General features: G+C 49.6%; 2 protein-coding genes across 2 annotated transcripts; one reads left to right on the forward strand and one right to left on the reverse strand.

The window, feature by feature from the left end:
- The first annotated feature begins 12,019 nt into the window (after positions 1-12,019).
- On the forward strand, positions 12,020-17,328 carry LOC131209397 (uncharacterized). The gene is made up of 4 exons (XM_058202457.1): positions 12,020-12,122; positions 14,644-15,158; positions 15,235-15,484; positions 16,351-17,328. The coding sequence occupies exons 2-4, from the start codon at positions 14,751-14,753 to the stop codon at positions 17,103-17,105; spliced, it is 1,413 nt and encodes a 470-aa protein (XP_058058440.1). The 5' UTR covers positions 12,020-12,122; positions 14,644-14,750; the 3' UTR covers positions 17,106-17,328.
- A 1,285-nt stretch (positions 17,329-18,613) lies between these two features.
- On the reverse strand, positions 18,614-21,485 carry LOC131210625 (uncharacterized). Its single transcript, XM_058203900.1, has 6 exons — positions 21,239-21,485; positions 20,347-20,415; positions 19,607-20,280; positions 19,276-19,535; positions 19,038-19,206; positions 18,614-18,968 (listed from the first exon to the last, which is right to left on the reverse strand). The coding sequence occupies exons 1-6, from the start codon at positions 21,455-21,457 to the stop codon at positions 18,686-18,688; spliced, it is 1,674 nt and encodes a 557-aa protein (XP_058059883.1). The 5' UTR covers positions 21,458-21,485; the 3' UTR covers positions 18,614-18,685.
- Positions 21,486-26,746: the final 5,261 nt, after the last annotated feature.

Here is a 26,746-nt window from a genome sequence, read left to right on the forward strand (position 1 = left end):
CGAAGTGTGGCCCGCGACAGATCGGTCGATCGGATCTTCAAACGGCAGCCCGTGGATCTGGAACACGCTCACGCTCACGCTCGGCACATAATCCTACTCGCACCACCCGCCGTAAGTGACCGGACCGGACCGGTATTTATAGGTTCCGGTTCGGTCCCAGCTGGCGCAACACCTAATTAGTCTTATCTCGATTCCGGCGTGTTTGCGCTCGGCTAGCGATGCTAGCGGTTCTTCTTGGCCCCAAACTGGAAGAAGAAAAAACCCGAAGTTAGTGTGGGGAGCTTTATCACCCAACGAGAGACGGCCGGGCCACCAGATAAGCGGATTCCGATGCTGGAGTCCATCGGGACATACGTAATATTTAAAACCATCGAGAGGAAGACCGAAGCGGTTGAGTAAACTGCCCAACGGGCGGTGAAGGATGTTTCCCAGGAACTCCCAGGTCCTGTAGTACCTGTCGGTAGACAAAGGGCCCAATTACAATTCTCAAACTCGTTTACGGAATTCAGTCGAAAGTTCATCGAGAGTTCATTTTGCTATCAACTTTCCGTACGGAAAGGATGAACTTCCCGTGGCGGGAGCTTTCCACTGGATGAACTATTTCTCGGTTATCGAGTATTTTTGGCATCATGAAACTCGTACTCGTACTCAAATTTGACAAACGGATTTCCGTCAACATTTTGCTACGGAAAGAGCAGCTCTGTTAGGATGTCTTTGAATTTATCAATTGTTGTGTTCATCAATGTTCAATCAATGTTTATGAGTTCTGTAATAGGGGGGAAAGCCTCCCTCTTCTATGGCCGGCCGTGATCACTCAGCTTACCCAGCCCATTCCGAACGACGGAGGCTAATTTGCCTGCAGTGTGCTTCCTGCAAACCGGGAACATCCGCCCGGCCGGCCATCGGTCTACTTTCTAATCGTCTTATGGAATTTGATAATGTTGGACACAACAACAGCAGCAGCAGCAGCAGCAGGGCAGACCTTCGAAGGCGAAGCACGGTGGCCAAAATAATCGACGCAACCGTAAGACACCTTGAGGGGGGGGGCCGCCAGCCCCGTGGTCAACCGGCCCCAAACGGGGTGCGGTTCTGTTCAGGAACCCCGGAACCACGCCACGGCTAAATGTGAATGTGCATAAATGAATGGAACCCTTTTGGGGGGTGAACCCGACGAACACCTGACCCAAGGAGCCGGAGTGGAGATAAAGTTAGGTCAGGAGTTTGGTCCTACCTTGGCCCAGCTCCCTTATGCTTAATGTCCGGGCGAGGAGTCCGGGCGTCTGCATTTATGCAAACGTGGTACTCGGCCAGGAAAGCCTCCTTCGCCGGATGCACCGGGAGGGCACGCGGACGGGGAGCACGGTGTTAGCAACTGGCTCACCTCAGCCAGATGGAGTTCCGGGGCTTGTAGTTTGTGTTGTGGGAAACTCTAGATACACTTTTGCCGGGCTCTCTCTCTCGATCTCCGGACTACGCCAGAGTCCTGCTCTCTGCGGTTGTCCTATCTTGCAGGTCGCGGGTTCGGCGGTGGGGGGTTGTGCATTTCCATCCTCACGTGCCGAACCGATGCATAAAATTCGTCCGCCGGCCATTCCCGAATTTTCCCCCATGTCTTTGTATGTGCGCCGTTTCAACACAAAATATGGGAAGCTTTGATCCGGTTCTTATTAAATTTGTATGAATGGAAATACTTATGGTCGAACCGGAACCCAGGAACGGGCGGGCGGGCGGCCGGTCGGTTTGTGGTTCCGGAAGGGGATACAGATCGATAGCTTCGCATCGGCCATCGAGCGGATGGCGGATGTTTGGGAGAAAACTTTTGCCGCTACGTCCCGCTACGTCCTGCGAGACACTGGACTGAGCGGAGCGGACGTGAGCAACATGAAAGCAACAACCCCGGGCACTTCACCCTGCCGGGGCCGATGACCATTACGGAACAGATAACAGCCATCCCCACCACCACCGGTCTGATTTTACCATATTTATGACGCAGGAAATGCATACAGTCCATTTGACTCTCGAGAAGTCGTGTGTGCTCCAACCGATTCCCGGACCCGCCAATCGAAGGACCTCAAAGAGAAGGAACCATTAAAATTGCAGGATTGATTGGATTTCAATTATGGCGCTCCGGGACGTGTTTATTCATGCGGGCCAAGAAATTACTGGCTGGGTCTTCCGGGCTGACAAGTTCATCGCAGCCGCCCACGCGGCCCACGCAGCGATGTCACCGTGGCGATGGCTGTAACTTTTACAATATCCCCGCCAAAGTTAGTCCACGCGCCGGTGTGCCGCTATCAGAGCGCCAGCCGTCGGCTTACGTGGCAAAGTTTCGGAGGGACCAAAGTCGACGGTGCACCTCCGGCCACTATTTCGGCCGGCCGGCCGTCCAGCTCTGCAGGTCGCACTGCAGGGTTGGAGGCTGGCCAAAAAAAAGCGGCTGCATAGAACTTCGCCAATCGTATTCGGTTCCCAAAAGTTGACCAATCGAAGTATTGTAGAACCTTTCAAAGTCGGACTAATTTGCCTGTGCCGCCGGGGTGAGTGACGGAAGTGAGTGTGTTGTGAACCATTCTTCACCGTATCGTAATAAACAACCGACGGAACAAGCCTTGGCAGCGAGCATCGTCAGTGCCTAAGCGCTATCATACCATATTCTATATCGTATCATCATACTATCATATCTACTCATACTACATTATACTACAACACATTACACTATATCGACATATATCGGAATTTTATTTTACTATAATTAATTAGTATAAACTACATTTCAGTTTCCTCGGCTTCAATCCAACTCAAAAAATGTTAAAAATTTATCCAATCATAGGGTATCATTTCAAAACTACGAAATAGTAATAGGACATTTCGATTTCTTTGCCGGTTATAATCTTCAAGGGGACCTGGGAAAAATGCCCAGAAATTTACCAGAGAACGACCGAGCAAGGAAAACGAAGAGTACAATTTGGAAAAAAAGAATTTTCGACTTCGTTGGATTGGAACGGAAAACCTAGTCATACAACACTATTATAAGTATTACTATATCATACCTTATCATATTCTCTATATCTTACTATCATATTATAATACCCAACTATATTACACTAGAGACGAATTGGCTTAAGCTAAAAATCTCTATAATACATGAAAAACAAAAAAACAAAAGTGCCTAAGCGATTTTAATCAGGATTAAACATTACATCAGCTCGTAGTTGCTCATAATAGACTACACCCTTCTGGACTCGGTTCGGTAATGCACTTTCTGGCACTGGAGCTACTGACCTCGAACGTTCTTTAATATTGACTTCAGCCTATCGAACAGCACAATAAATACAAACTTTTTACAAAGCACCAGAAATAACAAGGGACCATAAGCAACCAAGAAAAGACATTCGCTGACAATCGCTGCTATTATTCTCGATCATAGTGCACGATCGGAGCAGCGGAGTAACACATCAACGGAACGGCCAGACACATTTAGACCGCGGACCGAGCGGAAGGTGCTCCGGTCAATTGGCGCGGTTTCCGGCGGTTCGGGGCCAACCAGCAGAGCTAATGAATTGAAGGTGCGAGCACCGTTTCGAACACCGGCACCGGCGAAGGATAGGCACCCCGGTCCGGCCACTCCGGCCGAAAGGAGGCGAGCGGACGGACGCGGAGGAAAGAACCAGCGAAAGGATGTAGGACATTCCATAAAATTAATTTTAATTATCACAACGAATGTCGTCGTCGTTTGGAGCAACATTTTTATGCGCTTCCGTCCGGACCACCGTCGAAGGACCACGGCGGCCAGGCCAGCGGGCGATGGGGCCACACATTGGGGAAAACTTCTCGGCACTCGGTTCGGTTTCGGTGTTGCAACGGGAGGACAATGCGCTTCGCACGAGAGACTCTCGGCAACGGGCTTCGGAAAGGGATCTTCCCACTTTCGTCCCATTCGCACGGACCCCACGGGCCCAGCGACCGAGCTAAAGTGCCAACGGCTCGGTAAAGTATCACCACCAAGTCGGGTGCCGGTGTCACATTAAAAGTGATAAATTTACACTAAAAACTCCACTCGCTCGGTTCGTGTTGGACCAGGACCAGACCAGCACCGTGCGCCGGAGCCTTCGCACCGCGGTTGGAACTGTCTCCTTTTGACTTCAGTTCCCAGCTCTCGAGAGCAACGGGCGCGCGTGTGGAATAGGAATAAAAATCGAAGCTCCCATAAATCGTTGCCCCCGTGACACTCGTGCATGTAGCTTCGAGCTGCCTGACACCCGGTGAACAATATTAATTAACAGGCTCGCGGACCCCCGCGGGAGGAAAGCCATTGACTTACGATCGTTACACCGCCACTTAACCTTTCCTTCTTATCGATCACCTGGCCGGGGGGTGGCTAAGGAACTCCGGCCTGAAGTGGTGTTAACGGCCCCGTCTCGGCTATCCCGCAGCAGTATTGGTCAATAAACGTTTATGACGTTAATTCCGCATGATTGTGTGCTCCCGAGACGGCGAGCACGTTCCCGACACTCTCCGCGGCGAGAAGGTGGCAAGCGAGCGAACCCCATAAACGGGATTACGGTTATTAGGGACAGCGCAGCGTATGTGCGCGCCGACTATCGAAGGATTGAGGCGCGAAGGGCGCCGAATGAGATGACCATCCCCCGGCACCGGGCGAAATGGTCGTCCGGAACGTGACACCTCCCGGAGAGCGTGTGTCTCCGGCATGTGGGCTCTAGCAGGCAAGCGTGCCCGGCTAAATTCATTTTCACTGCGTCAGTTCGGTGTGCCCGGAAGGATGGCTAGTAAAACATGGCCACTGCATTCATCATAAACCGAGCCGAGGAACAAAGAACATCAGCCCATCAGCCCGACCCGTAAGCCGGATCCGATCAGACTCACTCACACGACGGAACGGATGTTGGTAAAATTTTACGTCCCCATCGTAAACCCGGAACCGGAAATTATGCTTCACCCATTGGCACCTTTCGGTGGCCGCGCCGGCCATGTAACACCTGCCACACCTGGCGCGAAGATACATTAAAACGGCCTGGGGGGGGAAGGGGGATGGGGTGGCCCACCAAGCTTCATAAACTCTTGCCACACCGTGGCCCCACTTCCCCGGGTGAAAGTGGTCCATTTTTCAGCCCTACACGGTCCTCAAGAAAATGGTCTGGTGTAATGAAGAGTAAGTTGCCGCCTAAAAGAAAGGTCCTTGAGGGCCTCTGCTTGAGTGACAGAGTGGATGGTGGGAAACAGAGTGTCGTCCCGCTGTCCCTGGCGAAGCCCACAGAAAGCCGTGACAAACCGAAGATTAAAATAGATCGTCCGGAAGGTCGTCCAGCCTGCTGAATGGCCGCGGGGCACTCTGCTCAAGAAACCGCCGGTCGGTCGGCGAGATATCATTTACTGCCGTGTCATCTATCATGTGCGCCCGGCCAGCCCAGGATCCGATTTGGTCGCGCAGGGCTCAAACTTTAGTTGCCTCAAAAAGTTCTCCACCTACCAGGTGACCACAACCTACAAGAGAGAGAGAAAGGGAGATTGGAGCGAGCGATGATCCGATGGTTGGTTGGGCTGAGGCCCATCTCACCTTTACTGTCCCGGATTCCGGTAGCTCATCAGTTTCGCTTGCTGGACACGCCGACCGCCGACGCCGGAATGGGAGATGGAACCGGGGCCAGATAAAAACATCCAACTCAACTTTCCAGGCCTTTGATGGAAGATTGGTAGCTGGCCGTGCCTAGGGACCCGAAAGTTTGACTGACACTCGAGTGGAAACCTCCCAACGGTGGGCCCGCCGCCGAGTGGAAGGAAGCTAAGCAAACTAAAGACATTTCCTAGCCCAGCTCCAAGTCCTTCGGCGAGCCCAATGGGGCCCGGAGCTGGCGGAGTGCTGAAGCACTCCGGACATCGGACATCTTAATGTCCCCGGGGGCCATCGACTCGGTCCACTCAGCCGACCGTTATCCGGTTGTCCTTCGGTCGCTGTGCTTCGGTCCCCCGTCCGGGCAGTACCGTTTCCTTAATTACCCCACCAAAGATGACAATCATTATTAATTAAGTGAGGGAATAAAAGTAAAATATAATCCGCAACGAACGTGTCGCCGCAGTGCATCGTCCCGCAGGTCCCGGCCAGGACACTTTCTTTCGCGCACGGCCGCACTCGACCGCCGGAGTCAATCGAGCGGTCGTCGGGGCAAACCGGAAGCCACCGGTGGCGATGGGTCGGACACTCGGAGATCAGAGCAGAAAGGTTAGCCAATTCCCCGAATCGCCCCTTCCTTGGAGCGGCCCGCAATTAAATGGTGCGGTAGGATCCGATACGCGAAACAATTGGCCATTTGGGCAAATGGCAACACTGCGAGGCGCGTCGGATGCACCACCCGCCACCCGGTGATCCGGATCCGGAACGGGGGTTTTCGGCATCCTCCGGTAATGGGAAAGCCATTACAAACCTGGACCGCAGTTCTTTTTTTTTATTGGGGATCTTTATGTTTGTTGATAGATTGTTTTTTTTTATAGGAGAGTGGATCATTGTAACCACAGTGCGTACCCCCGGAACAGTCAAGGAGTCAGGATGGACGTCATTAAACATTGCGATTACATCAAAGGTCCGTCGTTTTGATTGCTGGCAAATAAAACGTTTTAAGTGTCGTTTCTTCATTTAATTTAACCGTTCCACTTTTCTTTAATGAGTGAGGAAAGAGGTCACCAAAACTCGGTCGTTAGTCACACAGTTATAGGATCTTCTCAGGTGCACCGAGACAGGTGTGAGCAACGAAAAAACAAAAAAAGTTTCACTGTAACAATTAGACCAATTTAAAGTGGCGCTCAAATTGCTAATAAAATGTCCTTGTTTGTTAAAACAAAACCTTGGACACTTTCAGCTTTGAGTTACCTTTGAAGCATCATGAAGGGATATTCGATATGGAATGATTGCCCAAGAGACCCCTATCTTAGGGGACTATCTCTTCTGAGAACTTGTTAATTTTTATCAACAAAAAAGCATATAAGTAAAACTCGTAGAGCCAATCAAATTTCTACGGGAATTCGGAAAAATGCACAAGCAGCAGAGCACCCCGAGCGGTTTCAGTGAAAAACCATCTCCAACGGAGAACGTGATTCCTTGGCCGCGGGCCGAAGGTGCAGATGCATCTGTTTTTGAATTGAAACATTACTTAACCCATCACCCGTCGTCCTGGGACATCAGCCGACGTGTGACACCGACCATAAATCGGGTGTCACTCGCCGTGCCCGCCGATCAGGGACGCCGGTAACAGTGCGCCCATTCGTCGTCTTCCGGGAGTGTCACCGAATCTTCCGAATCACCCGTACCCGGGGTTTCGCGGCGAGATGCGTGGCTTTTTCCCGGGATTCCCGTTTGCGATTTCGCGATTTTTCACCTGACACCAACCGGTGCCAAGAAGCGCACGCCCGTGCGGTAATGTTAAACCAAAATTTATGGCCCCCGTAGCAGACCGTCACGCGAAAGACGGGCTCCCCCGGACGGGTCGGCCGCTGATAGTGCCCCGAGGGAAGACGAGCACCAGTGCGGGGGTAACATCTGTAGTAAGATTTAGAAATAGATTCCCCGGAGCCGGAGGCTTCCGGTCCCCATTCCCGGCCGGGCGTCTTCCTCCGATGGGAGGCAGCAGGTGCGGCTCGGTCGAAGCAAAACCCCACCTATTATGGTAGCCGGTCCGTGTGGTCGGTGGCATAATTCTGACAGTGATATCCTGCTACGTAAAATCCACTGCACGGCCAGGCTGCCCGGGCAGCAGCGTGCGAACTTTCGCAGTGTGCAGTTGGCCCCTTCCGTAAGCGGGAAGAAAGTAAAATCCTTCTGTTTACTGTTGTGCTTCCTGACGTCAGGCACGGCCGCTGGGCCCTAAGAGGGGGGCCCACCGGTAGCAGCTGGTTCCGCGCCAAAACTGCATTCATATTCCGACCATAAATTTATCACCTCCAGGTTGCCGCCACATAACGTGCAATTATTTGTCGGTTTTACGAACACTGGGTCCCCGGGCGGCGGCCCAGGACGAGGATCAGGATCCGCTGTTTGTCAGGTTTGTTTCTTCTTGTGGTCTGCCCTCGGCCACCGTTTGAAGTGCAAGTGTTGCAACGCGCTCCTGTGCTCCGTTCTAGTTGATGGCCGTTTGATGAATCTTTGATACGCGTGAGAGCCACTAAACTGGCCGCCTTCCGCGTGGCACCAATTATCTGATTATCGTGATTATCTCCTCGGCCACGGTGCCGGGAACGGAAGCCGCTGGCGGCGTACCGCGATTGTTCAGCGGTGTCTTGTGGTGTAAACAGTTACTCTTTAATGAAATCCGGTTTGCGGGTGAGATCAAAGAAGGTTTTTGGGGTAAGTCGGTCATAGCGGCAATACCGTGCCGTTCCGATGTTTGCTTACACTTTATCGCTCTTTATGGTGCTAATAGTGCTCAGACGATACTTATCAGCGTTTTATCGTCTAGCCACACGCGTTTACATCCTATCAGACCGGGGAAACAACGTAAGGTGCGAGTTTTTAAATAAAAAAAACGGTCTTAAGCTAATATAACGCTTAACCGGGTAAACTTATATCTAGAGTATTGAGAACCGCAAGCGTAAGGGCCGAAAAAAAACGCCGACAGGTGCTATATACATTGTGACAATAAAGTATCCGGGAATTTGTGATTTGAATAAAAATACTGTAATCGATTTTCAATTATTTGATGGCGTTAGATTGCTACACATGTCAGTAACTTATGGTGAAAAGTTCGATCATTTTGAGTAATCAGCCAATTTTTGAAAGCTGTTTTACTGTGCGCGTCTCTTGGCCCATCGGCGATTTTTTTTCTTCCAAAAAATGGATGGCAAGCAATCTTTATCAAATTTTGTGTAGAAAACGAAATTAAGAGCTCGGATGCAATCAAAATGTTGACTATGGCTTATGATGCAGCTTCTAAGACCAAAAGCAGCGCTTATTGGTGGTTCAAATTTTTTTTTCAGAGGTCCGAGAAGATGAAAACGTCGAAAAGCAAAGTTTGGTCGAATGTGAACAGTTTCGTTTACAATTTTCTTCAATTACAGGATCGTGGTGCCACAGTTGCTGCCGATAGATAGAACGGTCCATAACGAATATTACTTGCAAGTTATGTGCAATTTGCGCGAAGCAATCCGCCACAAATGCAAAATCCAAAAACCAAACCCAAAAGTCGTGAAAATTTTTGAACAGACCACGTACATACGAAGTTTAAAATCGTTGCTTGTGTGCGAATTTTTGACCAACACCTACAAACTAATGATGCAAAGGCAACCGTATTGCCCAAATCTGGCCCCCTTTGCCTTTTTCTTGTTTCCAAAACTCAAATTACCGTTTTGTGGTCAAATAATTTAGGAGAAGACAGAAATCGCCGATGAGACAAAACACGTTCAAGCAAAACAGCTGTAAAAAACTAACTGAGCATTAAAAATAGCTTCAATTTGCACAATAAGCTACTGACATCAAATCGAAGATAATTGAAAATCGAATAAAGCATTTTCTTTCAAATAACAAATTCCCCGTACTTATTTGACAGAATGTAAGATTGAATTTTTAAATAAGTATATAAAATGTAGTGCATCGATTTTGTAAACCTGTTACGTCGGTTTTATTGACCTAAACCTTGATTCAAAGTAATGTATAGGAGTTTGGCAAAAAATTATTTCAAACTCAGAAATTAAATAAACGGCAACGATGATCGACAAATAAGCGGGGCCATCTCCATGGTTGCTGAATTGCTGAATATGACTTATTTTTGACGTTGTAGGTTTGACAGTTCGTACCACAACCGTGATCCGTTATGTAAACAAACCATCGGCGTAAGATCTAATTCTCAATTTCATTGAGCTTGAATTAGTAATTTGAATCGCTAAATGAAGCATTAATGACGAAGAACCATTAGAAAGGTTAGCCCTGTTAGAACTGTGTTGGTTTTCCTTGGCAAAAATTTGCGATGCTGAACCGTTGTCACCTGACCTGAAAAAATCTATATCGGACGAATGCGTGTTTGCTCCGTAAGTGTCGGTTCAGGTCTGCTTTATTACAATTCAGATTCTTCATTCGTGTCCTTCACCTCTCTCTTCCGCGTGCCACCGTTGCCGTCCTTGACGTCCTGTCGATAGTTCGACCATCTGCCCATGGTAGATAGATTCCGGGAATCCATTGTTACCGGTGGCGTACCGTCTGGAGCGGTTCTCGGTATCGCATCCGGCGTCGCCGAGGGTCCCGGTCGTCTGGAGGTGCGATCGTTTCTCGGTTCCGGCGTCGCTGAGGGTCGTTTCACTGTTACCTTACGGATATTCACTAAGCAAAAACTTGCGACAATTCACGTTCAAAGTCAACAGATAAATGTTGTGCCGCTTGTGCCAATGTTGATGGTTTGATCTGGCGTTGCAATTTACTCGATCGGTCGATCAATATTCAATCATTCATCATTTAGGATTGTGTTAAATGAAATTTTCAGACCTTATCGTGCGTTAAAAAACGTTACGTGCTTCAGTGTGTTTTGCTTACTTTTGAGCAGCTATCCAAATTCAGTTTGGGTACTTCTGTTCGAACAATTTCACATTCCTTTTAAACACAGTTGTTGTTATACTTTTTTATCTAATTCTTGGTGCAAATCGAACTTTTTCCATTCTAAACCTAAATGTCACGCACTATTCATTGAGACTTTCTCCTCGCAATTGTTGAATACACCATATCGAAACTTCTTTTGCCGATAAACCGATCGATACCTGTAAGTAAAACCCGGTACCGAAGCATTATTCGTGGTAAATTTATTTGGCAAAACTATGTTCCTCCTTATGATACGATGCTGCCATTTTACTGCTTCTGGGGAAACTGAATATTCGGCTATCAAACGGTACATGTTGACATTCTGCTAACTGAATCAGTGTGATCAGCAGATCCGGGAAGTGCGTACGTTTGAAGATAACGGACGTCTTCGTTACTTTAAAATTGGATTCGTTTTCCGATAATAAAGCTGAATAATGTTAGAATGTTGTGAATCACACAACAAAATATTCCCTGTAATGAAAAAACGACGGATTTCCTCGGAGTACGTTTTCAATTTCCTGGGTAACGTGTTCTGCGCTGCTGATTGCATACATGTAGGCTGGGCGAATTCGTTGGGCGAACAACCACGCAACGTTTACAGGCTAATTGGGCTTCGATTTCCGACGAACGGGCACAAACTAAGGCATTCCATTACAACAACGTTGATTTATTCAAACAACATGTTGCATTACGACCACCTTACTTCCTCAATCCTGCATTTGTTGCGCCAAGGGATGGAAAATTATTCTGTTTTCGGTCCAAGCAAACACAATCTACTGGCTAAGTGCTTTGCCAAACCCCGGCACGGTCAAGCAAAAACTCTTTTTAGAACGTACACATTTCGTATTGTTACATTTCCTGCGACAAAAGTAAAAAACCCGTTCCATCAACACGATAACAACAATAACCGCGGCTCAAACGGCAGTTAAATTTAATCACCACGTCACAGAAACGTTGTTCTATCGTTCGAAACCAGCTTCCGGAGGTCATTTGTGTTGTCGTACTATTTTTTCGCGCCACTCACGGGCGACGAAAAACAGTCGCGCCCGTTCAACCGTTCGTTGGCCTTCCCCCGGGGCCGCGGGTTGACAGTGGAACGATGCTAGCTCAGCAGAAAACCCACTCCAGACGCCTTGGGAACCGTTCGCGCCTCCGTCAGTCTGATGGTCGTCGACCGACCTACGTCATCGCCGGGGAACTGGAATCCCCGTCGAAACATTTGGCCGGGCTCCCTGACAACAACAAAAAGAAAACCACGAACGCTCAGAACCAGTTCGTGAGATGATCCAGGTTTATTTCCCTAACTTCCCGCTATCTGGCCACTGCGGCCAGTGTCACTAGCGGGGCCGCCTATATGGCGCCGTTCGTCATCGAACTCAGCCCAGCCCGTAAGCCGTAAGTCACTCGGGCGCCGATTAAACGCCACCACTCCGCACGGCTGCAGTTGCTGCGCGAACGTCGAAGACCGCGGACGCACCGGGTGCCGTTTCTGGGGAAAGAGAGTGTCTGTTAGGTAACGGTTCCTGGTCGACGACGCGGCGATCGAACGGAGGTAATGGAGTGATCGGTGGTGTAACGGTGCCCAAGACATCGGGCGCACCAGATTTGTAGTGTTTTCGTGCCGGGCGTTTGATAAATGAAGACGAACGCTAATTAAAACTTCGGCAGGAGTGCGCTCTCCAGTGGCCGTGTCGTGTCATACTTCTGCCCGGTTCGGTGGTCGGGTTCAATTCGAACGGGTCCCCCCGGGCGTTGCATCATAATTCCACACTTTCTCTTCTTCGCCCGCCTCGGTCCACTCCGCATCGACAAATCTTGCCCGCTTTGGACATTGGCGCTCGCAGCTCGACGAAGCAGAATCAATTCCGCGCGAAACTACGCGGAACGTGGCGTGGCGTGGCGTGGCGTGGATGGTATAAATTAATGAATCTCGCAGCGACATGCACGGTGGCCACGTGGGGATCGGGACCCGCGATGGATGATGGCAAATACACATCGGATGGACCACCAGACCGATTGCGCCAGACCTGTCGACTGCTGCCCGCGATACAATCGAGTTGAGCGTAATGAGCGCTTGTAACGCGACTAATGGGTGGTTAGATAATTATTTTTCACCCTCGCCCCGTGTTGGCACCCAAAAAGACCCCACGCGGTGGAAAGCGCTCGAAACGCCACCGCCACGGGACCGCACGTAGTCTGGATCCGATTTAACGGTTTTTGTGTTTCCATTAACCGGTTCGCCTGGATCCCGGCGCACGGCAGCAGGAACAGGTGCTTTAACAACTGTGGAATGTTGACGGCACAATCGCACGTTGACATTGTTTCTGGCCCGTCGTCAATCACAACGGGAACCGGTCGTCCGATAAGGATGAGTCCACCTTGTCCCGCGTTGGCAATTAAAAGGCACTTCCTGCCAGAGCCGCCGGCACTGTTTAATTGAAGTCGGTCAGGTTTGTCCGAGGTTTGTCCTGAGGTCCGCTCCAGTCCCTTCCCCGGCGGTGTTTACAAACGATACGGGGCGGTGACTGGTGACTATTGGTTTTGATTTTGTTATTTCGAACGCCCACTCGACCCCACCCGCACCGCAGGCCGACCGATCGGACGACCTTGGTCCGGAGCAACGGGAGGCCATTGTTTGGCTTAGTGGTCATTAGTGTAGCAAGTGGACAACAAAGAGATGGTAACATCTTGAAGGTGCACGTTTCCGCCTATCTATTAATAGTTTACGTTTGAAGAGCGCAGCGTGAAATGTGATTTTCTTGTCGTGGACTGGTGGCCACTTGTTGTTGTGGGCTGATGTAATGGCCCGGGAGTGTGGTGCAATCGGAGCATAAAACGTGAAGCAAGTGGTCTGGTGATTGATGGGCGAGCCACGGCAGGCACCACTCGAGGGAAAGTACACGACACTTTTTCCCAACGTACTCCAAAGCCACTGCGGAACCCGACACTGGCTTCACTTCAAATGTTGTGATTATCTGTTTAGATTATCTAGAGAAAAAAAAAACCCACATTCATGCCGAGAAACTCAAGCGATCTCATTTCAAACAAAGCATGGGGTCGGATGGAAAGTCGTTCCGCTTTTTGTCAATATGGCTATGATTTAACCAAACGTGGGTAGGCTGAAAATTCTGGAAGCTTTAAATGTTTGTTTGACCAAAACTGGTCAAATTTTCGTAGGAATCTTGCAATGAGTTGCTCTACAGTTACGTTAAACAGTTCCTCACACTTGGTTAATCCTTACTTGATAATCCATCCCCAACATTTTGCCAATTCACAAGTAAAATATTGATATTGTGAAGATATCCAAAGCTAGGTTGAAAAGAAAACATTTGATCGACTGCATTCCCGTCTACGAACGAACTGATAAAATTGATTAAAATCGGGCTATTTAAAAGATGCGAAAAGGTCAATTTTAGTAAAACGAAAAGAATAAGCGAACAACTCAATTTTTATTAGCTCCGGGGATTATCAACTTCAAATTTGGTGCAAACACAACGCACCCACACTGCGTGGAGGAGGTTCCACCGTTCCCCTAATGGAGGTTTCGGTTCTGATAACATCCGGCACAACTCCATCGTAAATCACACACTCCACAGAGTAACTAATTGGGCCAAGTAACGGTAATGCGGTGGCGCGACGGTCCCCGATCCGCACTCCGTCGGTAATTTATCGAGCCCTCGGTGCGCCTTCGAATGAAGACGAGGACGACGAATTTTCACCTTTCCACCAAATGATAGCATAATTTGAGTGGCGAGAAATAACGAAGAAGAAGAAGCAAGACTGTCCCCATTGCCACGGTCAACAGCTTCGAATGGGGTTGCTTCTCGTTGCCGATTTCGCTGGGAACCGCTTCGGTTCGGGCTAGACCAGGGTTTTCCATCGTTTTCCACCCACTTGCCACCCAGTAATCCAGCAAAAAGCATAATTCCCACACCGCTCTGACGGGGGTGACGTAAATGGGCGGTCCTTCGCTCGCTTCGCTTTATTTACACTCATTATGCGCTGACTTTCCTTCACTTTCCCATCGCTCACTCTCTCCCCCTCTCTCTCTCTGTGGTGGCGGCGTGGCATAGTTCTGCGTCGATGAGCTTTCATTGTGAACCGAGCGAGGAAAGCCACCTTCGAGCGAGCGTGAAAAGTGATCCCCTGAGCCCAGTGATCGCTACATGCCAGCCGGGCCATGTCAACGGCACTGAGCAAAGGGCCATCCCGTGCGCTGAGCAAGATCGTTGAAGAAGATCATCCGGCCAAGGAGTCGGCGGGGGCACGGCGGTCCAGCAACGATGGTACGGCTTCGGACGACCAACTGAGGCACTGCTTCGTGCCGGCAGACGAGGCCGGCTGTCTGGGACTGCATCTGAGCCGCACGCCCTGGGATCCGTACCCGTGGGTGAGCGGCGTGGTCGAGGGATCGTGTGCGGCCCTGGCCGGTGTCCGGATCGGTGACTGTGTCCTGGAGGCGAACGGTGAGGATCTTCTCGGTCTGAAAGTGATCGACATCGCGAAACGTGTGCGCAGCCGACGGGCCAGCCGGTCGAGTCCGGCCGGTGTCGGTTTGTTGTTGTGGAACTCGGGCTTCGAGAAGAACGTAAGTGATCGCCAACCATCGGGGCCAACCAACCTGATCAACTGACGAACCTCTATCTATCGTCCATCCAATCCAGAACCTTAATCCGCAATCGTTGTCACGGTTCGCTAACTGCCTGCAGGGGATAGCTGGGCTTTTGGAGTGTCCGGTGTGTCTGGAAATCATCCGGCCACCGTCGTGGCAGTGCACCCACGGGCATCTGATCTGTACGGCGTGCCGGGCCAAGACCGGCAAGTGCCCGATCTGTCGCGAAGTGCTTGGCCGTTCCCGGTGCATCGTGGCCGACAAGCTGTTCCACTATCTGGTGCAAACCCTCGGCCATGAAGGTATGTAACGAGTTTCACTTCGAGTGCGAAGTCGACTGAGTTAAGATTATCAAATTTGACATTTTTGCATTTTGCAATGATTATAAGTGTAAACATATTTCAATTACATGTGAGGATGACGCTTTTGTAATTGGGAGCCATAATGCTAATCATATGATTTATGAATAAAAAATGAGTTATTTTACAGGTAATTAAAGGCATGTTGAATTATTGAAAAAGTATGTTTAAAAACAAACGTGGATTGAATTCTTTTCTTCAAGCTGGCAGTAAATCTGCAGGTCTCTGTAAAGTAAAAAGCATATTACGAATGTGTGTAAACGATTTTAAGAATTGTGTAGTGATGCGTTAATAGTTCGCTTCCGATAACCATTTTCAAGTATCAGAACCGGGCATTGTCCCTAAAAATACATTAGCTAATTAAATTCAGCCCCTCGATTCATTCACGGCTGATTTACACTCCATATTCATTGCTGATGATCCATCGTCGGTCATGAATATTTCTCAGCAGTTGGCACTGAAAACAAGTTTTAAACATAAATAACGTGCAGCCGGTGCCAGGGAGCGACACCAGAACTCAGGTGCATTGTTTCTCATGCAGTAACAGGACCCCGCCGCTTGTCGATCGATATTTTAATTACATCACATGGAGAAACTGTAAAAGAAAATCGTCCCATTTTAAATTCTGTCCCCGAAGGTGGGCTTTTCATTCATTTTCCTCCAGCTTGAGAGGCCAGAAGGAGAAGGCGCGCCATCATTGCACCAGGGTTCCAGGATCTGCACCTGTTTTTACCTGTTTTGTTCATTCATTTTGAGATAATTAATTAGATTCTTTTTCCTTCTATTAATCCATTACTGCGTCCCGTCAGCTGACCATGCACCGACGGACCGAACGACCGATGCACAGCAGCAGAAAGAGTCTCAGGCACGGCGACTGCCGCTAATGCTGCGAGAGCATCAACGGCGCCACCAGCAACAGCAGCAGCAGCAGCAGCAGCATCAATCTCATCACACGCATAAACACGCATTCAAATTGAAAGCAAACATCGGGCCTAATGGGACCGAGCCTACGACGGCAACGGGGAACCCCGAAGCAGCAGCATTGGCAGCATCATTATCCGAGGCTCGCTACCACTGCCCGACCGGTCAGCCGTGCGCGCGTATGGAAAATCAACATGACATTCTGATTCACTTGCAAAAGTCCCACCAAACCGGCGTCGTGCAGCACTACGTGACCGCCGGTGACACGGTGGACGTCACGCTCGCCGACGACGACGGACCGAGCGGCTCGCTGCTGGCCTGCGTCGTGGTGATCCCGCGGACAACCGCTCAGAAGTCCACCCTCGGCCAGGTGTTCTTCGTAACGAAGTTCCGGTGCCCCGAGCGACCGGCCGAGTCCCTGTGGTGGCTGTGGTACCTGGGGCAGGAGTCAGCGGGACACTGGCAGGTGCAGTTGGCCGCCACCGCCACCGGGGGACCGCAGGAGGATGTGGCCACCCCCTGGTGTGGACGCCCCGTTTCGCTCGAGCGGAGCCGTCCGGAGGTGTTGCGCAGCAAACAGTACGTCCGCACGAAGGCTGACCGGCGCCAGATCCGCGTGCGGATCGTCGAGGGCACAGCATAATGAAGAATGCACCGTGTGCGGCTTGCGGCCCTTCGCGCAAAGACTGATAAAGCCACCCTTAGCGGAGAAAATTGGGAAAACTCGATGTTTCCCGAGCGCGGCCTTCGATACCATTTAGCATCGTTTAGTGTCTTCCGACGACACTGCGCCGAGCAGCCAGCCTGTGATTCAATCTAGACACAATCTAAGCAGATGGAATAAAACTGCAAGACTTGCGTTTGACACGTACGAAAACATGTGCTTTTCGACCTCTGAGGGCAGAAGCCGCCAAAGGAAGGCTCTTTCACCGGGTCGTTCGCAAATCATTCACTCGGAAAGAAACCGCCCCGTTGTTGTGCGATGGAACAACGGCAGCGAAGTAAATGGAAACAGCCGCATCACAATGGTCACTTTCTCTTTACGTTCGTTGAACAAAGTGCGTTCAGAAAACATAAAAAATGCAACGCAATGAGCGTGTCAGATGGAATATATTGCTTGAACGTATCAGTTATCTTGTTCGAAAACAGCATATTAAAAAAAACATTGTTTTAATATTTCTTGAAAACGTCGTTGAAGCTTTCAATAATCTACGCACACAACTTGGACCCGATACGTGTGGTTTACGTACGCTTCGGCAGAGAATGTGCAAACATTTCGATTTCCAATAAAATCAAGGGTTTAAACCGAAAAATTTAAATTTGAATCGCGTGCGCAATGGGGGAAATATTTTCCGTTTCATATCGAGTGAAATATTTCAGTTCCCTGTGAAATGTGCTGATGCGAAACGAAATGTTTCCACTTGAGGCTTTTTTCATGCGAAAAGCCTTTTTTGAATGGCTTGCAACGGTTGATTAAGCAAGCGAATAAAGTCAAGGTTTCGCAAGTTCAATCTAATTTTAGGTAAAAATGAATGTAATCCGTTATCAAACAAAATGAGCTGTACAAGCCATTTCTTAATTTCATTTTCCCATTGGCCATGAAAGTATTACCTTCGGAATATTACCCCCGCGAACGCAAATTCGTTCTCCGTTGTCCTAACGTCGATTTAAATAATTTCCCGAAATTCGAAAATGGTGTGGTAGTCTAAACGTAGCTTGCATCAATTACAAGTGTAATAAGAATGGCCCCCGCTGATAGAGCAGTCGGTAACGTTCGTCGCTGTCCACGCAACTGGCCAGGGTTCGAATTCCGGAACCGGTTGCGACTCAACCGGCCATGGTTTCGATTCCCGATACCGGCGGGTTGGCATGGGGCTCTAAGAACCTCGCCCGTAAAAAAAAAAACTGTTACGGATAGCACCAGGGATTTTAACAATGTCTCTGGTGCAGGCCAAGAAGAAGAAGAATAAGAATAGCAGGCTCCGCACAGTGCACTCAACCTACTAACGATGAATAATATACTTTATTGCGCAACACTCTTTAACAATACAATTCATTTTACAGTCACGTGTCAGACACTGGGAGCAGTCTGCTCCTTTAGCTCCCCACTTACCAACGAAGGCCGAATCGCTCGACTCGGATGGCATCATCGAGAAGCTCTCGGAAGGTCACACAATTGTCGGTTAATTATACCAACATAAACCGGCAGCTTGCAGCGGCCGCTCACAAGTCAGCCAACCGCTTGACGGACACCTTCAGCAGGATTTCCGTGTCCGGGCTGAAGGTGGCCCGTATGCAAACGCCCGTATAAAAGACGCCGGCCTTCGTGTTGATCAGGTCGTTCCACGACTTGTCCACCATCGAGTGCACCTCGGAGCGGGAGATGAGCTCCTTGCCGAGGATCTGGTCGAATCCCTCCTTCCGGATGATAACCTCCAGGGCGTAGTTCTTCGCCTGCTCCGGTCCGCCCTCGAGCAGCGCCGACAGGAAGATGTCACCGACCGTGCTGCGGAGAGGGGAGTGTGGAGTATTAACACAGCCCACTAGCCCCCGGGACCCAGGAACCCGCCCCTACCTAGTGTCGGAGATTAATTTCAACCAAAATTTATGGCCATCGAGCACGAGCAGCAGGCACGCGTTGTCGACCGGCGTCCTCGGAGGCAGCGATATCTCGGCCGAGGCCGTCCCAAAGGATATGACCGGTGTCCGGTGGTGCACCGTGACGTGCTCGTGTAGCTCAAGGGCTAGAAAGGGAGGACGAAATCGTCGGTCGGGAGGTCGGCCAATAACTTAGGCACGCGTAATGAGCTTACCGGTGATTAAGTCGCTGCAGTACTCGCCGCACGGGCAGTGGTACGGGGCTTCGGGGGTGTCCGAGCCGGCCGATGGCAGCGTGGCGGGGACAGTCAACTGTATGCCGTGCTCCGGAATGCTGCTGAGACTTTCGGCCGAAGCGTTGCAGGACATCGACGACGTTGGACGGCGCACGGTGAGGCTGTTGTAGGACGCGGACAGTTCCGGAGCCAGCCGGTTGGCCGAGGGGCACCGAAGGACCGACACGGAATTGTCGCGCCTGTAAAACCGGATCACAAGTTAGTTCAGACGGCCATCGTGATTCCCCTCCTGACGGCAAGTTTCACTCACTTGAAGATATCGCTCGACGAGAGCGATAAGGACTTGCCCTTCGCTGTCTGCAGGTCGCCCACCACGTCCGGGGGCGGTGGCTGCGGCTTCGTCAGGTTGTCCACCGAGCTCGCCTTGCCCATGATGCGGGCCAGAAACTTGTGCGTGTGCGAGTGGATCGGTCGGCCACTGACGGCCGTCAGCTGGCCGTCACTGTTGAAGGGGCTTCTCTTCGTCCCCGCTGGAGGTGGCGCACGGCGGGAACAGCGGGCCCCGAAGAGCCGCTCCCTGAGACGGCCATCGGAACCTTCGCTCAGGTTGAACGCCTCGGTGATCGACTGGAAAACCTGCTCGGCGAGCAGCGAACGGCCGAGGGTGTAGCGCTCCCGACAGATGGCGCATCGATCGGCACGGACCCGGCACCGCGAGCACACCAGGTGCCCGTTCTGACACTGGAACACGGGCGGCGGGATCGTGTCGAAGCACACCGGGCACTCCAGGGCGGCCACGATCGTCTGCATGCTGGCGGTGAGCCGCTCCAGGTTGATCGGCATCGGGCCGCAGCAGAGTGACTCCGGGTTGCAGGCCGGTTCCATGCCGGTGCTCCACAGCAACAGCGTCACGATGTCAGCCTTGGCCCGCACCAGCGCGGCCACCTCGGCAATGCGCATTCCCAGGACATCCTCGTTGTTGACCTACCGACAGTTGGGAGCAAATTAGCGAAAGCTCCCGGGTCCGGACCTGGGCCGGAACAGGCTTACCTCCAACACGCAGTCGCCAACCTTCAACCCGGTGACCTCGGCCGGAGAGTCTGCATCAACACCGCTGACCTACCGTCGGGCAGGCGAAAAAAAAAATGGAACGAAAAGCAAAAACAACAATCAGCTCAGACGGTGCGCTGTAGGCGATCGAAAGAGGCTCTCCTTGAGGGCCCGGATCCGCAGATCGAACGGTTCGTTTTCGTTGCGGCGCCGCACGAGAGAAGGTGAAGGTCAGCGAGTGCGACGACGATGGCGCTGGGGCGAAGACGTAGGTAATCAGCGCAGGAAGTGAAACTTTGTCGCACCACACGGTACAGGATGCCGATTTAAGGGTGGATTGTTTTAAAACATCCCACCGGAGATGAGGTTAGAAATCGCCTGGGACTGGGACAGAAAAAAGTGTTCCGGAGCTACAATGTGACTGCTTGTTGAGGTAGCTAAGTCCACTTTTGCGCTGCGTTAAGTGGGCTAAATTTCCAAATGGCACCGGAGTGTGTTGAGCAAAGTTCACGAGCTGCCGCAAGAAACATTCCAAAAACGTAACGAACCGTGACGTTCGCGTGCCGCAAAAAGTGCCAAATATAAGTCGATGCGAATTGTAGATGTGACGTGGCTTTCTCTTCGTATCGGCCCAAGGTCTGGCCCAAGGTTTGGGGTGTATCCGTATCAATCCAGTATTTCTGGGAGCCGTTGCTGAGGGGGTCTTTTGTTTGCCATTAGCTTTTGATTGTCTGCCGTTGGCCAAAGTAAAGTCCATCTGCCGCTGCGGCACATAATTCTCACGTCTTCGCTAAAAAGCCAGTTCGGGTGACCTTGGAAGCAAGATGTTCTCCCGGAGGCACTGGAGTCGATAAACCGCTTCGTTCAAATGGCCCCCAGTTGGCCGACCTACCCAAGGGTACGGATCCCATTTACTGCGCGTCAGGTGGAAACCGCATGAGCCATCGTTTTGCCGAGGAATGTGCAGGATCCGGACGGAGGGATCGTAGTGATCCTCTGCGCTGGCATTGGCGACAGTGGTTCCGGTCGGGGTTTCGCCACCATCCGGCTGCGGCTTACTGATGGCCAGCTTCGGCAGTGAGTTGGACTGCGCGAGCTTCGTCTCGCCCATCTTGCACTGAGTTCCCTCCGTTTCTTGATATAGGTTCCACAAAAAAAAAAAAAACAGATCACTACTCACTGCCGCTACAACCGGAAGAACCGCGGCGCCGCGGGTCACGATCGCGGCACGATCTACGCGGGCGAACGTTCGAAAGGAAACTGACACTGCGATCGTCGTTTCGGGCGCCGAAGTCACCGAGTGCACCACTCAGAAACCGTAGTCATGGTGGTGGTAGTCGTGGTTGGCGCCCGGTTACTTCTCCTTGCTTCACGGCCACGGCCAGCAGCATCCGGCAGCATTACTGTTTGCGCATTGTTGCCGGCTGTCATCATCATCAGCGCCGTCGTTGCCGTCACGATCGGGCGAGCGTTCAATATCAACCGGTTTATCGATAGATCGATAGAGCCCGATTCCCCAGCATCGGGAGTGAATTGTATCGAACTCACACTCGGCCGTGGCTCGATCTTGACCCTGAATCGAGTGTGTCCCACAGTCTCCGCCGCACGACGCGCTGGCGTTTAATGACTCGCATTTCCGAACGGAACTCGCGCCGGGGCAAGATGGCGGTCACTGCTCCCACCGTGAACGAAATATGGAAGTCCGGACCGACAGAAGGCGGTGGAAAAGGAGAGTGAAAACGCGAGAGACCCCAGTGACCCAGTGAATGCCGCCGGTGGCGTTTCGCGACGTTACCTCGCACGTGGTCAATTAGTCGTAGCCGACGGACGGCGCAACATAACCGGAGCTGTTCGGTACCGTTCAGCGCCAAGGCTCGTTAATTTGTGGCCTACGACGGGGTTAAGCCGAAGATGGAAGGGAGACGGGCGGTCCTTTTAGCTTTTAATAGTGCCGATAGAATGACCCACAGCTCGGTAAACATTACGTAAGCCCTGGCAACGAAGACTGTCTTGCAATGGCTGTCGTGGAATGTACCAACTTTTAACGGGCCGCAGCCAGCAATAATACTGAAATGGTAGTCAAACACAAAAATCGAACCCAATCCCAGAAAGAAATTTTCGGGGATCGTTTATGTAATGAACATTGAGACATTTTTATGTTTAACCGATCACTAGGTGATCAGTCCATCATTCTATTACCGCTCACATCGCATCGCTGTCGGTTTCATGAATTGGGGGCCCCTCTCTTGCAATTGGCGTGCCCGAGGTGCGCCCAACGTTAACTTTAGCGTTTCTTTCGGTTTCCGTGTTTAGAAGTAAGAAAAACGGCGGATTTTTCAAGTCTTGCGCTACTGTATTCAATAAAAATCATCTGTTTTTTATTGTATTTTGATAGATTACTTTTTTCGTCAATTTCTCTTTAAACATTGCTTCATCCGTGCCCCAGCAGCATCGCGCATGTGTCGGTCTCACTTATGCTCTTCTGTACACGTGTGAAATGTTCTCGCCGTTATTATGTTAGCAACGTGCTCTCGCTCGACGGCTTCCGCACTTCTCCCGCGGGTAATGTTTTCTGTACAATTGATCGGTCATCTCCGACCGCTTCCGCCATGATCTGATATTGCTCTGATTTGCCGCGATGCAAATTGAGTTACGTTACGACGAATCAAAACACAACTCGGTCGATATTATGCCTTATATTGGGACAAAAAAGGATCGGCGCAATATTCCGCCGCAAGATTTACGATATTTTATTGTCCATCGTGCATCGTGCGGAGATAACGAAACGCGAAGCGACGGGGAATGAGTTATCGTGTTTGAAATTGCAGCCAGCCCAAAGAGTTTGCGCTTCAAATTTTCCCGTCGGCGGGAGATAGATTTCGATGTAGTTTAGCGCTATCATCTTTGCCAATATGCTCCAAATCTTTATCCCCTGGCGAACACGCGCTGCTTACATTTTCGCCAACGAAAGTCGCTCAAACTGACGAGGAGAGTGTGCGCCCATCACTGCCATCCACAACCGATGAGAGCTAAACACAGCCGCGCATTCGCACCTTTGTGGCTTGCCAATCCCCCTAGTCGTTTTGAGCACGTGAACACGGCTACGGCTTCAACCGCGAGCAACAGTGAGGCTGGAGGCATGGTGCAGCACTACTATGCGCCCCCTCATTATCTAATGTTTGCATGTCGTCTTCACTTCAATAAAATCCTTCTTCTGTTCTCCCCAGCCTTTTTCTCGCAAATGAGCATTTTCTCCTGTGTGCTGTTTTTCACGTGGTTTATAAATATTAATTTAATTAATTCAAAGAAATAAAAATAGAAATACATGAAACAGAAAAGTAGAAAAACCAATTACCTACTTATGAATAACTCATTTGTGTGTGGGTGTGCTAACTTCATGTCGTGCAAAATCCCGCGCACTTTCAATGCGGCCATTCTTCCTGCGCGACAACCCTTAAAGGGGGCTTGCTTCTCGTACTCCGTGTTTAATTTTACATTAATAACCATTACATACATTCGCACATTATTTCTCTAATCGTCTAATTCACCTTTTATCGAACACGCAACAGTAGAAAACAAAATCGCAATGAACTGCAGTTTCTTCGCTCCGGGCCCGTTACTCGGTTTGCCGACAGAAGGTCGCGGGGTGGACCTTCGAAAAGGTCCGTGCCTGAGAAGGATAACAAAGAAAAGACAAGCCAAATATTCATCGGGCTCTTTCTTTTTTCGCACGCTGGCCGATTCTGTGACATTATGAATATTTATTATTCGCATTTGTTTGATTTTTGTGTTTCGTTTCAATTCAAGACGGGTCGTTTGGTCGGGTAGAATAAATGGGCAAATTATTTTCTATCAAATCCCGACACTCGGTGTCTACTCTGTAGCCTGGCGGTTTAGGTCTATAAATGTCCAACACTTTTCGGTCTTTTGCCACTTGTTATGCACGGCGTCATTTTTACCTATGTTTCCAAAATGGTGTCTACCAAAACAAACTAAGGCAAACGGAAAATAACTAATACGTTTTGGACTCGACAACGTGGTTTCGTTTTTCTTTAAAAGATTCCAAATTACGGGTCTCTCCACACACGACGCTTTGGAGAGGCTTGCTCTTCCTGTGGTCCGGTGACGCGTGTCATTAAAACCATCGCCTGCAATCCAAATGAGCGCGCGCTACTTTCTTCATGCGAAAGTGGCATTTTTATGTGAACACTTTTCGATAATGAAAAGTATGCTTCTCGGACCCCACACAAACGGATATTCCTTTCAGTATAATATGTATATGTTTTTATTAATCTCTTCCAGTCCCCGTGGCTTCTCCGTGGCTAAATCTGTGTTATATCTGCCTGTAAATTCATCATTGTTTCGGAACCTTGAGTGCGCAGCAGCAAATGGTAATGGTCCGTGGTTTGCTTTCACTGATTTTGATTATTGTTTTGGCTTTGTCACTTAAAGTTTCGCTTGCTGTTCGTGTTACATATAGGTGTGTGTTGCTGCATTCTTATATCGTACTGGTAGCACATTCAAATCAACTTCACGTTAAGTCTCGCATTAAAAACATATTCCCTTTGTAGCTTTGCAATGCCGACGAGACACTTGTCTTCGTGAGCCTTAAAAATTTTACCATTGTTAAAAATGTGGTTTGTGGATGCGTTGTCCTTTCGCAGTTGTTACCATTTGCTTCCCGCGTTACTACCACTGAAACTTTACTGGTTTGATAAAACGGTCTCAACAACGGACACCATCTTTCTTTTTATCTCATCGTTGATAATCGTTTTCGTCACACTGGTACACTGATACGGCTTGCGTTAGTTTATTATGATTATTTGTTTTTTTTTGGGAGGGAATTTGGCGCTCTCCAACTTCCCCGAATTGCGGTATCGAAGCGTGGCCGACCAATTGCCGACACAGCTTCGCTCGTTCTCACTCACGCCAGGACGCGCTTCTTGGTAAGGATTGGTGCCAATTGCTACGCGCACTCTGCCTTACGCAACCATATAAGAATAGTGTGTCCTATTATCCTTGTTTCGGCTCACTGCCTCCAACTGCGTGACCATATGTACAATAGATTCCGTATATACTACCGCGTACGACTAAACTTACACCTAATTCTCTCTACACAATTGTTATTCTTTTTTGCTTTGTTTTGTCTTAGCTAAATTAGCTTACCTCCTTAAGTCGCTACCATCGCCACAAGTACTACATTCGTTTATGCACTCTAGCGCTTTTCTTGTGCCGCATCTTCTCGCGCGTGTTGTACCGATTTATTATCGGTCATTAATCTTCATGCCGGTAGCTCATCTCCGAATCGTTTGCACGCCATTTCCATTTGCATGCGAAAAATCCGAACGTACGTTGCAGTGGAACAACCAATCAATCACTGCCGTTGCCCTTTCACCGTGAAAAGTCTAGTGTCTCTGCTTTACTCCACGATAAACATTTTATGAGATCGTCGAACAGGGTAATGTCGAAAAATGAAAATGATTGGTACAACAAAAACCAGGTAGCGGGAAAATGTTAAAACCTATCATACTGTAAACGAGGAGCCAAGCCGATAAACTAAAAGCTCAAATAAGAAAAAGTTCTTATGCGTTGAACGATATTTGATCGAGTACAAGGGCTGCTTTCACCACGGAAGCATTCTAAATAAGTGGCGTCTGGCCTCGTTTAAATGTGTCCACCGTATTGAAACATATAGTTTTATTTTGTGCGTGTTTTTATGTGCCTTTCCTTCAAATAAACTTCCTATTCCAAAAACGAATTACAAAAATAAAGGAGGAAACGAGTACACTCTAGTTTAGCTCACGCTGAAGAGAGGTTTGTTATTGTCACATAATTCGTTTAAAGGCTAACTAGCCAAACAAGCCAAACGATGTTTCCTCCTTGTGAAGAACGGACTGATGCGATACAGTGCTACGCATATTACATTGCAACAAGTAAGAGCAATTGAAAGGACAATGGAGTCGCGGTGGACGACAAAAAACGCTGCGCCATTGAAATTTGTTTTTTAACTTTTACAATTAAAATCGTAGGAAAATGTTTGAGCTAAAATCACAAGAAGCAAAAGTGCTCCTACATCATACATTTTTGCTCTCTGGTCAAATGTTTTATAAGTAACAAAAGAGGCGACAACAGATATAAATAAAATCTTCCTTTTCTTCGGTTTTTTTCGAGCACTAAAATATCGAAATAATAATAAGTATTATCGTGAGTGGAATAACTCCACCAGTTATGCTCACAATCGTGTCGTGTTTCGTTTTACACTTTGGTCGCCGTGCCCGGCATGGACACTACGGTGTGAGACGTAGCTCCCATCGCCCCAGCAGCCGGCGACAACAAGACTACAGGTAGTGCTACGCTTCTGCTATCTCCTTCCATCATCGGACCACCACCAATTCCGAGG

Source organism: Anopheles bellator, chromosome 2, assembly GCF_943735745.2.
Source record: "Anopheles bellator chromosome 2, idAnoBellAS_SP24_06.2, whole genome shotgun sequence".
NCBI lineage: Eukaryota > Metazoa > Arthropoda > Insecta > Diptera > Culicidae > Anopheles > Anopheles bellator.